Genomic DNA, 14,714 nt, shown 5'->3' on the forward strand with positions numbered 1-14,714 from the left:
TACCGCGCGTGCCTTCGCCTTTTTAACATCCTCGCACGGGACCTGCTGGGTTCTAAGTAACTTTATCGTTTCCGTCGCGGATCTCCGCCCCCTAGTAATTTCCTCTAGCAAGTTATCGACTAATTCTAGAAGGTCCCTTTCCTCCGTCTCCTCTTCCAAAATTACAATCTCACCCTCTTCTCCCTGTCTAGCCTTTTTCGTTAGCTCCGAATTGAAAGACCCGGCATCCGATACTTCTGTCTCCGACTCGCTAGGGTCCCCTCCATCTCTGTCCCTTTTTTGCCCTCTGGGCTCTATTGGTAGGGGAGAAAGAAATACTGCTGGGGAGGCCATTTTATTATACCCGCCCGGGGTGGGTGGGTATTCCTGATAGCTTGACTCAAGGTTATAAGGTTTTGGAATAACGACCCGTATTCAGTTTCCTTTCGAAAATGTTACCTCTATATTTAATATTTCCAACAGTCAACACAAAAATAACAACCACTGCTCTCTCTCTCTCGCTATATTTACATCAATAGGCTTAACCGCTAAACGCTAGGCACACGCAACCTATTCTAAATCTAACCTAAAAAGAAAAACGCACTCCTGTCCAGAAATTTCCTGCACCAGGATTTTCCGTCCGAAAACTTACGGCCCGCGAATTTCCCGTCCAGGAATTTATGGCGCGAGAAGAAACCTAGCCTAAGTCTCACTGTCCGGGAATTTATAGAACGAAAAATTTTTTGTCCAGAGACTATCGGTACGCACCTACCGTGAGTACTTTTAATCCCTGGACAATTTTCCAAAAAGCACAAATCAAAAAATCGAATTTATCACTTTATTCCCTATCCCTGACTACACTTCCTCACTCAAGGGTACTCCTTAATTCTTTAAACTACCCAAGTTCCGAAAACTAATAGCCCCCAAACTGTCACTAATTCCCCGGACTTTTACCCTTATGGAATCACTGAACACAGTCCAGAGACTTTCGGCCCGAAACTTCCACTAGCCGTCGCACACTAACTCCCGAGTCCGGAAATTAACGGCGCGCGCTTTTGCCGTCGGGCGCCGAGTCCGGAAATTAACGGCCCGAACTCGATTCCCGCCGTCGGACGTCGAGTCCAGAAATTTATGGCCTGACTCGATTTCTTCCCGTCGGCAAACGATTACGGCTCGGTACGGCTCTAACTCCACTCTCTAACTTCACACACCATTCACTCTTAACAAATGTCCTCGACTTAGCGGATCGCAAACTCGGCGGTATTCACCACTTTTTACGCACTAGAACACTAATTACTCAATTATCTCCCTCCTATTGCCCTACATAGATCCTAATCCTAATTAACCTTGGCACAGTTGCTTGAGGAAAAATCACTAACGATTGAATGATAAGCCTTGCTGACTGTACGCCTACAATGCTAAGACCGCTATGTAGGTCGTGGGGTTGTTCGGTTCTATCGTTACCTGTACGTATCCCCTCCCCAGCCATTTTCAAAAATGGTCGTTGGGAGTTTTTCGGTGCCTATCTCCTACTACGTATACCCGGCTTGATGTTGTCTCTTTTTCTCCTCCCTGTGATTGCCCTCCCTTGACCTATGGTTTTCGCCTTATTTGTACACATTATTCTTTGTACACCTAACTGGAATCTTATATTCTCCGAACGTTAGATTGGACTTCCTCAAAATTTATTTCCCGAAGTAGATTTCTGCTCTTATTCTACAGCTGAATAATCTTACGGGTAAAGATCTCACTTAACGCGGGGTCTCTTCTAAGAAACCAAAATAATTGGTAATCCTCTCACCTCCCGCGTCCATGAGATCCTCCCCGTTTACAGTTTAAATTAATCAGACTTCATCCCTATCGAACCCTACTATTACTAACTCCCCTTGCTTGTGTTAGTCCTCGCTATATGCGTCCGCCATCTTACGACTTGGCAGAGTGCTCTGTTTTACCCGTTTACCGTCGGTAACTGCGCGCTCACTTATCTTGCATGGTACACGCTATCCTAAGCTTGCTTCGAGTGTTTTGTTCGGTCTTTACTCGCCTTCCGTGTTTACCGTACTTATTCATATTTTGAATCTCATTCACGTTTAGTCATACTGTCATTTCACTAAGATTTCGTTTCCCTTAGCCTTGGTTAGAACCTTTCTTTTTTAACCAACTAAGAATATCTAGCTCCTATGACCATTCAATTATGCATCCAATTATTATTCTTATATCTTGTTCGCCTATTCTCTATTACTAATTCCTATTTCTTTTCTAGTTACATACACGTTATGGCTCATCATCGCAAGGATTTTCAGGTCAGGTCAGGATTATCACTCCGCGAAAGGTGCTCTCGGAGGCGGGCGGCAATTATTCTTTCGAACAGCTTGCCCGCCTCGTCGAGTAAACATATCGGCCGGTAAGCAGAGGGAGACTCTGCGGGCTTACCATCCTTGTGGAGGAGGACGAGGATCTCCTCCTTCCAACACTTGGGGAAGACTCCCCGACTCAGGCACGCATCCAAGATGCTCCTGTAAGCCGGGGCGAGGGCCTTTAGCGCCGAGGCCATTATACCGCCTGGAACGCCATCGGGGCCAGGGGCTTTCTTGCCCCTAGCCCGGCGCTCCTGGATGGCCTGGTCGAGCTCCCAATCGGAGACCCGGAGTTCGTCCGACCAATCATTGGCCGGCACCGGGGCGCGCTCACCACTCTCCTCACCACCATTATTATTGGGGGGGAAGAGGGTGTCAACGACGCGCCCCAAGAACTCCGGTTCCATCGTCTCCGCGACAGGGGGCGCCCTGGGACGGAGCTTCCCAAGCACCATTCTATATGGGCGCCCCCACGGATCGTCGCGGAGCGTAAGCAAGAGCTCGCTCCAGGCCTTGGCCTTGGCCGCGGTAATCGCGTGCTTGAGGCCCTCGGCGGACGATCTGTACTCCCTGTACAGCCCGTCCACCGTCGACTCCGAGTCGCCGCCGAGGAAATGGCGGCGCCGAGCACGGACGTACCGGCGGCGGGCTTGACCGGCTAAGCTGCGAAGCTCGGCCAACTCGCCCGACCACCAGTACACGGACTTTCGCGGGGGGCAGGCTCTAACCCGGGGCATCGCTGCGTCGCAGATCATCTGCAACGCGCCCCGGAACCATGCCGCCCCCTCTTCTGGTCCGCGCTCCCTGGCCGGAGGCCAGGCGGAGCCGATAATCACGGCCCTCAGCAGGTCCCCGTCTAGCCGCTTCGTCGCCCATCTGGACGCCGAAAGGGCGCTACTTCGCCGGAGGAGGGCCGTGTCCGCCGGCGGGTCCGAATCCACAGCCACGTCCATCATGACGTAGCTGTGGTCCGAGAGGGTTTCCCCCTCCCAGACCCGCCAATTTGACACTCGGCGCGAGGCGGAAGCGGTCGCGAGTGAAACGTCCACTACCGACCAACCATTCCACCTCATGCACGTCGGCACGGAGCTCCGGTTTAGCAGCCGGAGCTCCAGCCCCTCCATCCAGTCCTCTAGGATTCCGCCTCGAGGCTCCGTCCTGGGGTTGCCCCAACTGGTAGAACGCGCGTTGAGGTCCCCCAGGACCAACACCGGACCGGTTAAATGAGGGGTCACCATGTCCCTCAACCGGTCCAAATACGCCTCGAATTCGGCGGAGCCACAATTCGGCGAACAGTAGCACCCGGCGACTAGCAGTCTTCCCCACTTAACCAACACCGCCCCCCGACTCCGTTCGACCCCGGAGAAAGGGGGCAACCTCGCCGACTGGCGAACCCAAATCGCCACGGAAGCCTCCAGATCCCCGAACCATTGTGGATGGTCGGGGACTTCGTAGGGCTCCGCGGCAACTGCCAGGCCAACCTCGAGCTCCGCCAGGCGTTGGACCATCAGGTCCTGTGCCCGGCGGCAATTATTGAGGTTGGCCTGGAGAACCACCTGGGAACATCCGCGAGCCGTAGTAGCCATTACGTTGAGCACGCGGATACTCCCGTCACAGCCGACTCATTGACGGCAGGGGAAGCAGAGTTCCCCCCTACGCCCTGAGTCGGCTCCACCTCCATGTCCTTGTCCTTGGAGGACCGCGCCACACAGCCGCCCCCCTTGGACCCCTTCTTTTTCGAAGGCGGGGAGCACGCCTTGCTCCCCGCTTTATGATTCGCGGGCCTGCCCGCCCCCGCGCACACTACGCAGCGGGGGGCGGACTGGCAAGCGGCTGCACCGTGGGACGGATCCCCGCACCGGTAGCACTTCCGCGGTACACCGCTGCCTCACATGCCCGAGGTCGAGACAGCGGAAACACTGCAACGGGCGGGCGGCCAAGACGACCACCCGCGCGAGGGTCCATCCCACCCTTACGGTTTTGGCCTTTTCAATGGCCAAGGCCGCCACTGCCGGGCACTGCACCCAAATGGTGCCGAGTCCTCCGGTCGGGATCTTGATGGTCCCGACCTTCACGGACTCGGGGGTGCAGCCCCCGGCTCTCGCCACCGCCCCGACTACCTCCTGAGGAGTTACCGAGAGGTCCAGGCCGGTCAGACGGAACTCCGCCTTTTTGACAGGCCTGGCGACCCTCACCTCCATACCCCTCAGAGCGGAAGTCATCCCGGCGGCGAGGGCATCCGCCTTCGCGCCCCCATCGGCACCGGATACCTGAATGATCAGGCCCCCGGTGACTGCCCGCTTCCACTGCAGGGTCTCGATACCCAGGGCGCCGAGATCGACGCCCTGACGAGCCCTGCGTATGGCCTCCTCATAGGTGGCCTTACTCCCCACCGGGACGGTGATCGTCACTGCTGCGGAACGGGGAGGGGCCGCTACTCGAGGAGGCGCCTTCGTCGCATGCCCAGTCCCGCCCTTAGGGGCGGGAGCCGCAGATTGGGCGGATGTGGCCTTGGCCTTCCGCCTCTCCTTTCTCCCCACCACCTCTGACCAAGTTCCCTCCTTAGGGGGCAGCGGTGCACCTTCACGAGTGCTCAGGGGGGTGGGGGAGGCCTTGGCATCCCCCTGTCCCCCCTTCTTCTTCTTCCCCTGCTTCTTCTTCTTCTTCTTCTTCGTCGTCGTCTCCGCCTCCGGTCCCCCAACAGGAGGGACAAAGTCGAGGGGCCGGGGACCATCGGAAGAAGAAGACGGGGCAGGGATCTTTGAGCGGGTCCCCGCCGTCGATGGGGGGTAGCGGTCCCCGGACACCGAACGGAACTCCTCGCGGAGCGCCATTAATTTGGCGTCCATGAGGGCCCCGATACGGGCCAGAAGGACCGCCTCCCTGGTCGGCGCCGGCCCCGACGAAGAGGGCAGCGGCGCCTTATCCGGGGGGTCAACCGCTCCGGGGTGGAGCGGCAGCGGAGATGCACCAGGCAAGGGCATGGGCACAGCCTGCCGCTGCTTCACCGCCATCAGCTCCGTCTTGAGGACGGCCAGGGTGTCTCTAACACCCCCCAACTCGCGCTTCAGCGCAGCGTTTTCCCCTCTGAGGGCGCGGTTTTCCGCCTGGACGCTTGCCCAGAGGGCTACAGGCAACTTATCCGCACCCTCTCCAGAGGGGGCGCCACCACCACCGGAAGTGGAGGAGGAGGCTCCCTGCCACCCCCTACTCACCAGCTCCCTCATTCCCGCCTCGACCAACCGGGCCGCATCCTTAAGTGCCCGGACCGCGGTGCCCTTTAGATTGCCGCTTTTGAGGGCGGTGGCCTCGACCAATCGGCCAGCGGCCACCACCTCAGCGGCAATTTCGCCGGGGAGAAGGTCCCGCAGATCGAGCTGGCGCTCCTGTATGGAGGGCGCGCCCTTGCCGCGGGGCCTCTTCGTCCCCTCCTCATCGGAGTCCCCCATCACGATCGACGACGCGGGACGCTTCCCTGACGTCCGCGATGACGCCTGGGATTTCATCGACGCCCTATCGTCATCCATCGGGCCGAAAGACGGCCCCGGTTCGTCTCCCTCCCCCACCAGGACGGATCGGACCGACCCTTCCATACTCGACGCCGAGGTACCCCGAATGGACCTCGCCGTCGGCGCGTCCTTTTTCGTCGCCTCAGTGCCAAGAGGCCCCAAGTACCTCTCCACCAAGACGCGAGGACTTGAACGCGTCCTTGGTCTCCCCCTACCGGGAGACCCCTCCTCTCCCTCCTCCATCCCACAATTTGTTTTTTTAATAAGGCCTTCCATGGCAAAATTTCGTTAAATCTAACGACGGTTCGCCCATCATGGGACCGCTAGCGCATAGGGGCACTTCCCCGCCGATAAAGCACCCTAATTAAACCATGTCGAAGCCGAGAAGCGACTTGTCAGCTGGCCAAGCCTATCGACATGGGAAAACAAGACTCTACAAAAGGTTAAAATAAAATGCTAAAGGTTTTACGTCACCCCTATTGAAGGAGCGCACCGGATCCGAACCGGATATTGCTCCAACTTCAGGCTAGACGGTGCGCTGGTTTGCCCCCCAACGCACAGGGTATGAGGAAATACTGGCCAGGTAATCCACCATTTCTGCGCCCAGTTAACACGGCTTCAACCCCCGGCTAGGCTCCAGTCAGCTGGAAGTAGCGGTTCTTCCACGTTAAACATGTGCGTGTTGCCACTCACAGAGGTCAGGTACTAACATATCTCCCAGCCCCGGTCGGGAGGCTACTACTCCTCCCTTGGTTAGTCTACGGGGAATATCCACCGTGCACCGGCCGCAGCCACATTCACACACACATGCGTACATACACATTCACTCAGTACACCGGCACTGCCCTTCTGCGTGAGAGGCACGCAGTAAAAAGAGTGGGGAGTGCCTGTGTAACCCCTCGCTCCGTTAGCACACGCCGCAGTGTGCCCCAGGGACCACCACGTGGAGGTGGAGAAAGAGGATTTAGGATATGGACCACCACCACTGTAGTCATACCCTCCAATAGATCAGAGTCACCATTGGAGAGCCCCATATCCCTAGGTCCCCATGACAAGGGACGCGAACCCCGACCAACCTCGTGGTAGACATTCGCTCAACCCACTCGGCCACAGACCGCTGTCTAGATCCCCACCTAACCTAACCTAACCTAACCTTTTTTTTTTTTTAAACAAATTTCCTCTTTAATATTTGGTCACTGGCTTAACACATTCCACTATTCCTACTATACACAGTTCCTAAAACTAATAAATACCGCACGCGCCGGTTCCCTTACAAAGAAATTCTTATTATTAAAAACTCGCACAATATACACAATACTTCTCTCTCTCTCTCGTTTACATGAAATACTAACTAATCTAAACGCTATGCACCGAAAACCTAGCCTAAGTATCCCTGTCCTGGAATTTATAGAACAGGCAAATTTTTGTCCAGAATCTATCGGTACGCACTATACAGTGAGTACTTCTAGTTCCTAGACATTTTTTCAAAAAGCACAAATTTTGAAATCGAACTTTTCAATTTATTCCCTGTACTTCACTAATCTTCCTCACTCGAGGTTACTCCTTGCCGAGTCCGAGAATTAACGGCCCGAGATTTTGCCGTCGGATGCCGAGTCCGAGAATTAACGGCCCGAACCTGGTTTTTCCAGTCGGATTGTAAGTCCGTGACTTTTCAGCCAGAATCTAATCCCTATCACCTCTTACACGTCCACTATTGGCACTTTCACGAAACTTTGTAGCTCGCGGGCTTGCCGGTGGAACCCTATTTGCTCGCACCTGATCTTCACTGCACCGCTCTAACCTCGCTCCTACCACCTGTTGAGCGGCCGGACCCCCGCGTACCGCCAAGGAACGGAGAAGGTTCCTTGTGTAACGGATATAGATCGGGAGATAATGCCGGCTCAGTCGGTCGTCGAGAGTTCTTCGGCCACGAATGAGATACACCAGGTGTGGTCAAATAAACAATGTTTATTATCGTCCTCCTTACTTCTAACAACAAAGGTGCCCACGCTGGGCTATCGTACAGTTAACGCGGCGAGATTTGGATGACCCGAAGGTCCGACGCTCGCAACTTACTTCTAGTGAACAAACTGGCCCACGCTGGGCTATCGTACAGTTAACGCGGCGAGATTCGGATGACCCGAAGGTCCGACGCTCGCAACTTACTTCTAGTGCACAAACGGGCCCACGCTGGGCTATCGTACAGTTAACGCGGCGGAAACGCGGACGGTGGTCGCGGTGACCCTAAGCTAATCGCGGCGGTTGGTCCGGTGACCCTATTCTAGATACGGCTCCGCGGAGCAGAGAAAGCGACGATGCTGGTGACGGTGATCGAAAGATCGAGAGAGAGAGAGAGATGGATCTACCTCTAGTCAAAGGCGTCAGCCACAAGCGTCGAGGTAGCGGGAGATGCGCTCCAAGGGCGTCGGCCACGAGGAGAGTACACCCTGCGAAGGCGTCAGCCACAAGAGGGGTACTAGCGGTGAGGGAGGTCCCTGGGCGTCAGCCACGGGGACTGGAGGTGTGAGCGTGAAAAGGCGTCGGCCACAGACACGGTTCACTCGGTCGGAGGATATCCAAGGGCGTCGGCCACGAGGATCGGAGTGCAAGAGTATAGGGGCGTCGGCCACGAATACTTCTCGCCAGGTCGGACGGATTCCCAAAGGCGTCGGCCACAAGGGATTTCGGAACGGAGTCGGCGGTAAGCGGACAGGAAGCCTGATTCTCGGTCGCTGTGTCAGAAAGCGTTCGTGGAGTAGCCACTAGTAGCGATCGTTCCACTAGATCGGAGAACCCGACTGACTGCTTCGGTTCCGCGGCGCGTATTTATATCCCCGCGGGTTCGGTTTCTCCCGCGAGAAAATGCGAGTCCGCGGTGGCCATCTCGCGGCCGTCGCCGCGGTTCTCGCCAGAATCCGCGCGTGCTCGCGGTGGCCCTCTCGCGGCCGCGGCTGCGGCCTCCCCGGTCGGCGCTGCGGTACTTGCGAGAAACCGTGTGTGCTCGCGGCGGCCATCTCGCGGTATTCGCGGGCCGGAGAGGGAAGAGTCTTGCGCCTCCGTTATATTCGTTACATCCCCCTCTTATTTTGGGGCGCGAGACATTTCCCTGCCGGGGTACGTTATCTCGGCGGCTTACGGCTAGGACAAGCACCAGGGGTAAACTGAAATGACTGTTTATTATCACATGTTAATCGGTAAGAGGAACAAAGTACCGTTCACGGACGCACCACCCTACTGTACAATTTTAGTCCGGTTTGTACCGGGCGAACAAAATGCCGTTTCGGCTCATTTTGAAGACTATCAGTCCCCCTGGGACGGGCATCCTTACCTGCCTCCTGGGTTGGAAGAGGTCTGTCCTTAGGTAGTATGTCCAAGGCTCCTCTCCCGCGGCGATCGGCCCCGGCAGATCTCGTTCCCTGGGGGTCGGGACTACCCGTGGGGGTTCGGGGTCGAGGGCGGGCTCTTCGGTCCGGCTCGATGTGGGTGTTGGGGGTTTGGGGGGGGGTTGGGGTGGACGGGGCGGCGTCTGCTGAAGTCCTCTCCGCTGACGTCCCTGCTGTTGGCTGTGTTGTTGGGGCTCCAGCCGTCGGGGCTGCTACTGTTGCAGCACTCGGTATTTTCTCTGACTTCGTTTCCTCGGATGAGGACGCCGACATCGGAGACACCGGTAGTGGTGTCTCCATGGCCCGGAGCATTTCCTGGATTGCCCGTAGCTCTTCCTCTAGGCTGTCTGGTTTGGCGCCACCACTCGCGACAATTTTGGCCGTCACTCTTGGGATCCTTTCGGCGGTGTGGCCAGAATTGATGTAACCGCTGGTGCCGGCCTGTGTGCTTGTCGAGGGTTGCTGCGTTGGCAGCCGAATTACTCTGTCCGAGCGTATTCGTGGGTGTCCTCGACTGGTCGGAGCGATTTGACCCTGATGGGTCCGACCTCTCGGTGGCATGCGTACCGGTGTCCGTTGCCGGTGGGTTGGATTCGGCCACCGGGACGATCCCTCCCTTATTCTTTGCCGTATTCTGGCCTCTATCGGCCTTTCCTCTGGTCGCCTTCTGAGCGGTACTGCCGTTCTCCTGATTGCCGATGATGGGCGAGGTTCCTTCGCTTTTCCCATCTTGAGCTTGAGTGACAATTAGTCGCCTCTTGCTGCCTTTTATACCTGTGGCTGGTTCGCCTGGGAGGTCTTCCCCTTCTCCCGTACACGGTTTGATGTCTTGAATGTGTACCCGGTGGTGTTTCCCTCTGCCGGCCTGAACCATGATGACTGTTGGCCCGAGGATTTTCCGTACTGTGTATGGACCGGAGAATTTTGGTGCCAACTTTGCGCAAAATCCGTCTGCAGCCATGGATAATGGGTGTTCCCTTTTCATGACTGCATCTCCTACCTTTGGTAGCCACTTTCTTCGGCGAAGATTATAGTGGCGCCTTTGGGTTTCTGTTGCCCTTGCTTGCGCGTTTTGCGCAAGTTGGAATCCTTCCTGCAGTCGGCCTATCTCTGTTTTTCGGTGTGTGTAATCCTTTCGGGTTGGATCTTCCCCGGGCTGTCCGGAAGGTGGCCTGTCTGTGCCTCGCATTGCAAGTTCTCTGCCATATGTCAGGTATGCCGGTGTCATCCCTGTGGCACTATGTTTCGCGGTGTTGTACGCGAAGATGGCTGATGCGACCGTCTGATCCCATGTCCGGTGATTTTCCTCTGTGGACTGTGCGATTATGGTCTTTATTACCCTGTTTGTTCTTTCCACTGGGTTGCACTGTGGTGTGTACGGAGGCGTCTTCCGGTGTTGGATTTCGTATTTCTCGAGAAGTGTGTGAAAGTCCCTGCTTTCAAATTGCTTCCCGTTGTCTGTGATGGTGATCCGAGGGTATCCATGTCGCAGGATGACCAACTCCTCGAACGCTTTTGTTACTGCTGGCGCGGTGGCCTGCCGTAGTGGTCGGACTTCTGTCCATTTCGTAAATTTGTCCTGCATTACCACTAATGTTGTATAGCCCTGGTTTGATCGTGGTAGTGGTCCGACCAAATCGGCGGTGACGACGTCCCATGGTCCCATTGCTGGTGTCGTAAACATTTCTCCGGCTGGGGCTTGCTGTATTGCCTTGTATTGGAGGCAACTGCGCCAATTACGGACGTACTTTATGGCGTCGTGCCTCATCCGTGGCCAAAAATACCGTTGGGTGAGCCGGTGTAGCGTTTTTGCTGTGCCCAGGTGACCTGCCGTTGGGTCGTCGTGCATCAGCTGTAGGATTTTTGGCCGTTCCGTGGCCGGGACGCATTTTTTCCACTCCCTTTCCGGTTGTAAACCGGCTGTGTCCGCGATATAGCGGTATACCTGGTCTTGGTATTCTTTATACCCTAGGGCTTGATCTGGCTTGGCCTTGATTTTATTCCGTATGTTTTCATACCAGGTATCCTTTGGCTGTTCGAGCCGATCTGCGTTCTCCGGTTGCCGGGACAGTGCGTCGGCTACGAAGTTCTGTTCCCCCCGACGGTATTTTACCGTAAAGTTGTACTGTTGGAGCTCTAGGCTCCATCTGGCCAGCCTTCCTGATGGGTTTTCGATCTTCTGTAGCCACTGTAGTGCTTGATGGTCCGTGATTACGAAGAAGTGGTATCCTTCTAGGTATGGACGCATCTTTCGGATCGCCCATACCACTGCTAAGCATTCCTGCTCCGTTACGGAATAGTTCCTCTCGGCTCCGTTCAGTGTGCGGCTAGCGTATGCTATTACTCGTTCTTCCCCTTCGATTTCCTGTGATAGCACTACCCCGAGTCCGTGGTTACTTGCGTCTGTTTGCAAATAAAACGGTTTCTCGAAGTCGGGGCAGGCTAGTACTGGGGCTTGTGCCAATTGTGCCCTGAGTGTTTGAAACGCTTCTTCTTCCGTGTCGGTCCACGTCCATCCTCTCTTCTTCTGCAGAAGCTTATGCAGTGGTTCGGCGGTGTCCGCGAAGTGGGGTATGTATCTGCGGTACCATGATACCATCCCCAGGAAACGTCGAAGCTCCTTTAGGTTCTTCGGTGCGGTGATGCTGCGTATTGCCATGACTTTTTCCGGGTCTGTATGTACTCCCTGGCTTGTTACCAGATGTCCCAGGTAGCGGAGTTCGGTACGGCCGAATTGGCATTTCTCCGGATTAATTTTTAGCCGCGCCTGTTGCAGTCGGTTTAGTACCTCTCGTAAATTTCGTAGATGTTCGCCGAATGTTTTTCCCAAAACGATGATGTCGTCCAGGTATACGAAGGCCTTGGGCTCTAATTCTGGCCCAATTACCGTGTCTAGAAGCCGTTGGAAGGTTGCGGGTGCGGAGTGTAGTCCGAATGGCATTACCTTGAATTGGTATAGGCCTCGGCCCGGTACTGTGAATGCCGTGATCGGGCGACTTTTTTGGTCCAACGGTACTTGCCAATAGCCATTCGCCAGGTCTATTGTTGAGATATACATGGCGCCCCTTAGTTTCTCTAGTGTGGCTTGTACCTGAGGCAGGGGGTATGCATCTTTTTCTGTCACGCTGTTCACGCGTCGAAAGTCGATGCAGAATCTTGGTTTGCCGTTGGTTTTCCTGACTATTACTACCGGTGAACTCCACGGGCTTTTCGACGGTTCGATTATTCCGTCCTTTAGCATCCGATCGACCTCTTCGTTTATTATCTGCTGCGTGGCCGGGTTGCGAGGGGTGTACCGCTGTTTTATTGGTACCTCTGTTTTTGGTTGGATCCGGTGGGTGGTCAGGTGAGTCGTCCCCTGGAGAAGAGCGAACTTCGGCAGTTCTTCGTCTAGCAGTGTCTGCAGCTGTTTTTCTTGCTCCTTCGTACATTTCTTTAGGCCTTCCGGTCCGTTAATTGTATCGGCTTTATTCTGGAATGTCCAGTGGTGAGGGCCTATCGTTACTGTGGCTCCTAGTGCTCGGAGCATGTCGACGCCGATTAGTATTGGCTGTGACAGCGTTGGTAGTACCGGGCAGGTTACTGCTACCGTGCTTCCGCAGAGATCCATTATGATCTCTACTTCCCCTTCTAGTGGGACCGCTGAGTTATCCGCTATTCGGACGGTCAGTTCGGTGGGGGTGGATTTCGCTCCGTTCCGTGCGCTCCATTCGGCTACGTCCTGGCGTATGTAGGACCGTGTTGCTCCTGTGTCTACGAGCGCTTGAAACTTTCGCCCGTAGATAATTACCTGCGTAAAAATCCTGTTGTCCGGACTTGTGTCTGCGGAGGCATTGTGCTGTTCAGCCGGTCGGTGCCTCTGCCACCGGCTCTGGGCCCGTTTCCCGTCACATTATTGCACGGGCAACGGAAGGTTGATCGCCCCGTTGTACCGCAGTACGAGCAGAATAGTTTTTGGGGCCTGCGGCATTCTGTTCTTTGATGGCCCCTCTGTCCGCAGCTCCAGCAGCACGTTTCTCGGCTGTACTTCTCGTTTATGACATCTGCTTTTTCGACCCCTGGGTCTGGTTCTTTACCTGTGGCCTCCGTTTTTATTGGCCCTATAGCGGCGGCGGCCCTGGTTGAAGAGCGGGTTTTCTCTTCTTTCGTTATTTGTTCCATTTCCTCTGCCCGTTCGAGGATATCTTGGATGGTTGTTCCTTCTTCCCGCCGTATAAACTTTCGATAGTCGGGGTGGAGGTTACGGTGTACCCTGGCGATTTGCTCGGATTCTGAAAAACCTCCGTGCCGCCGCATGAGCGTTTGTATGTCTACCACATACTCCCATGTTGGTTCCCCTGGTCTTTGTAGCCTGTTCCTTATTTCGTCTTCCATGTTGAATAGGCGATCCTGGGGTATGAACATTTTCTTGAATGCTCGTAGGAAATCTTCCCATTTCCCCCACTTGTGTTTTTCGTTTCGATACCACAGGAGGGCTTTTCCCCTCAGTATCTCCGCTAAGCATCGTAATGTTTGCTCCGGCTTGACCTCGTAACTGTCATGGAGGTCGTCCAGGCGGTCAATGAAGTCTTCGGGGTTTTTCCCTTCGAAATGGGCGCCCCACCGACTGATTGTTTTCAGTATGTCGGCTTTTTGGGGCTCTTGTGAGGGCCCTGCCGTTGCGGAATCTTCCTTCGGCATACTGCGGATTTTTTCTGCTAGTCGTGCTCGTAATTCGTCGACTGTTCGCTCTGTGTCCACTCCTAGCTCCTCGGCTTTTTCCCGTAGTTCCTCCTTCTTCAGTCGGAATATCCACCCTACCTGTGCACTCATCCGTGGTTCTCCCTATTATCCAGACTGTTCGGGCGCCATTTGTAACGGATATAGATCGGGAGATAATGCCGGCTCAGTCGGTCGTCGAGAGTTCTTCGGCCACGAATGAGATACACCAGGTGTGGTCAAATAAACAATGTTTATTATCGTCCTCCTTACTTCTAACAACAAAGGTGCCCACGCTGGGCTATCGTACAGTTAACGCGGCGAGATTTGGATGACCCGAAGGTCCGACGCTCGCAACTTACTTCTAGTGCACAAACGGGCCCACGCTGGGCTATCGTACAGTTAACGCGGCGGAAACGCGGACGGTGGTCGCGGTGACCCTAAGCTAATCGCGGCGGTTGGTCCGGTGACCCTATTCTAGATACGGCTCCGCGGAGCAGAGAAAGCGACGATGCTGGTGACGGTGATCGAAAGATCGAGAGAGAGAGAGAGATGGATCTACCTCTAGTCAAAGGCGTCAGCCACAAGCGTCGAGGTAGCGGGAGATGCGCTCCAAGGGCGTCGGCCACGAGGAGAGTACACCCTGCGAAGGCGTCAGCCACAAGAGGGGTACTAGCGGTGAGGGAGGTATCTGGGCGTCAGCCACGGGGACTGGAGGTGTGAGCGTGAAAAGGCGTCGGCCACAGACACGGTTCACTCGGTCGGAGGATATCCAAGGGCGTCGGCCA

General features: G+C 55.4%; 1 protein-coding gene across 1 annotated transcript; it reads right to left on the minus strand.

Annotated features, from left to right (window-relative positions):
- Window positions 1–520: 520 nt before the first annotated feature.
- LOC143219640 (uncharacterized) lies at window positions 521–6,088 on the minus strand. The gene is made up of 6 exons (XM_076445543.1): window positions 5,039–6,088; window positions 4,313–4,897; window positions 3,943–4,203; window positions 2,413–3,892; window positions 693–769; window positions 521–565 (listed from the first exon to the last, which is right to left on the minus strand). The coding sequence occupies exons 1-6, from the start codon at window positions 6,086–6,088 to the stop codon at window positions 521–523; spliced, it is 3,498 nt and encodes a 1,165-aa protein (XP_076301658.1).
- Window positions 6,089–14,714: the final 8,626 nt, after the last annotated feature.

Source organism: Lasioglossum baleicum, unplaced genomic scaffold (assembly GCF_051020765.1).
Source record: "Lasioglossum baleicum unplaced genomic scaffold, iyLasBale1 scaffold0057, whole genome shotgun sequence".
Lineage (NCBI taxonomy): Eukaryota > Metazoa > Arthropoda > Insecta > Hymenoptera > Halictidae > Lasioglossum > Lasioglossum baleicum.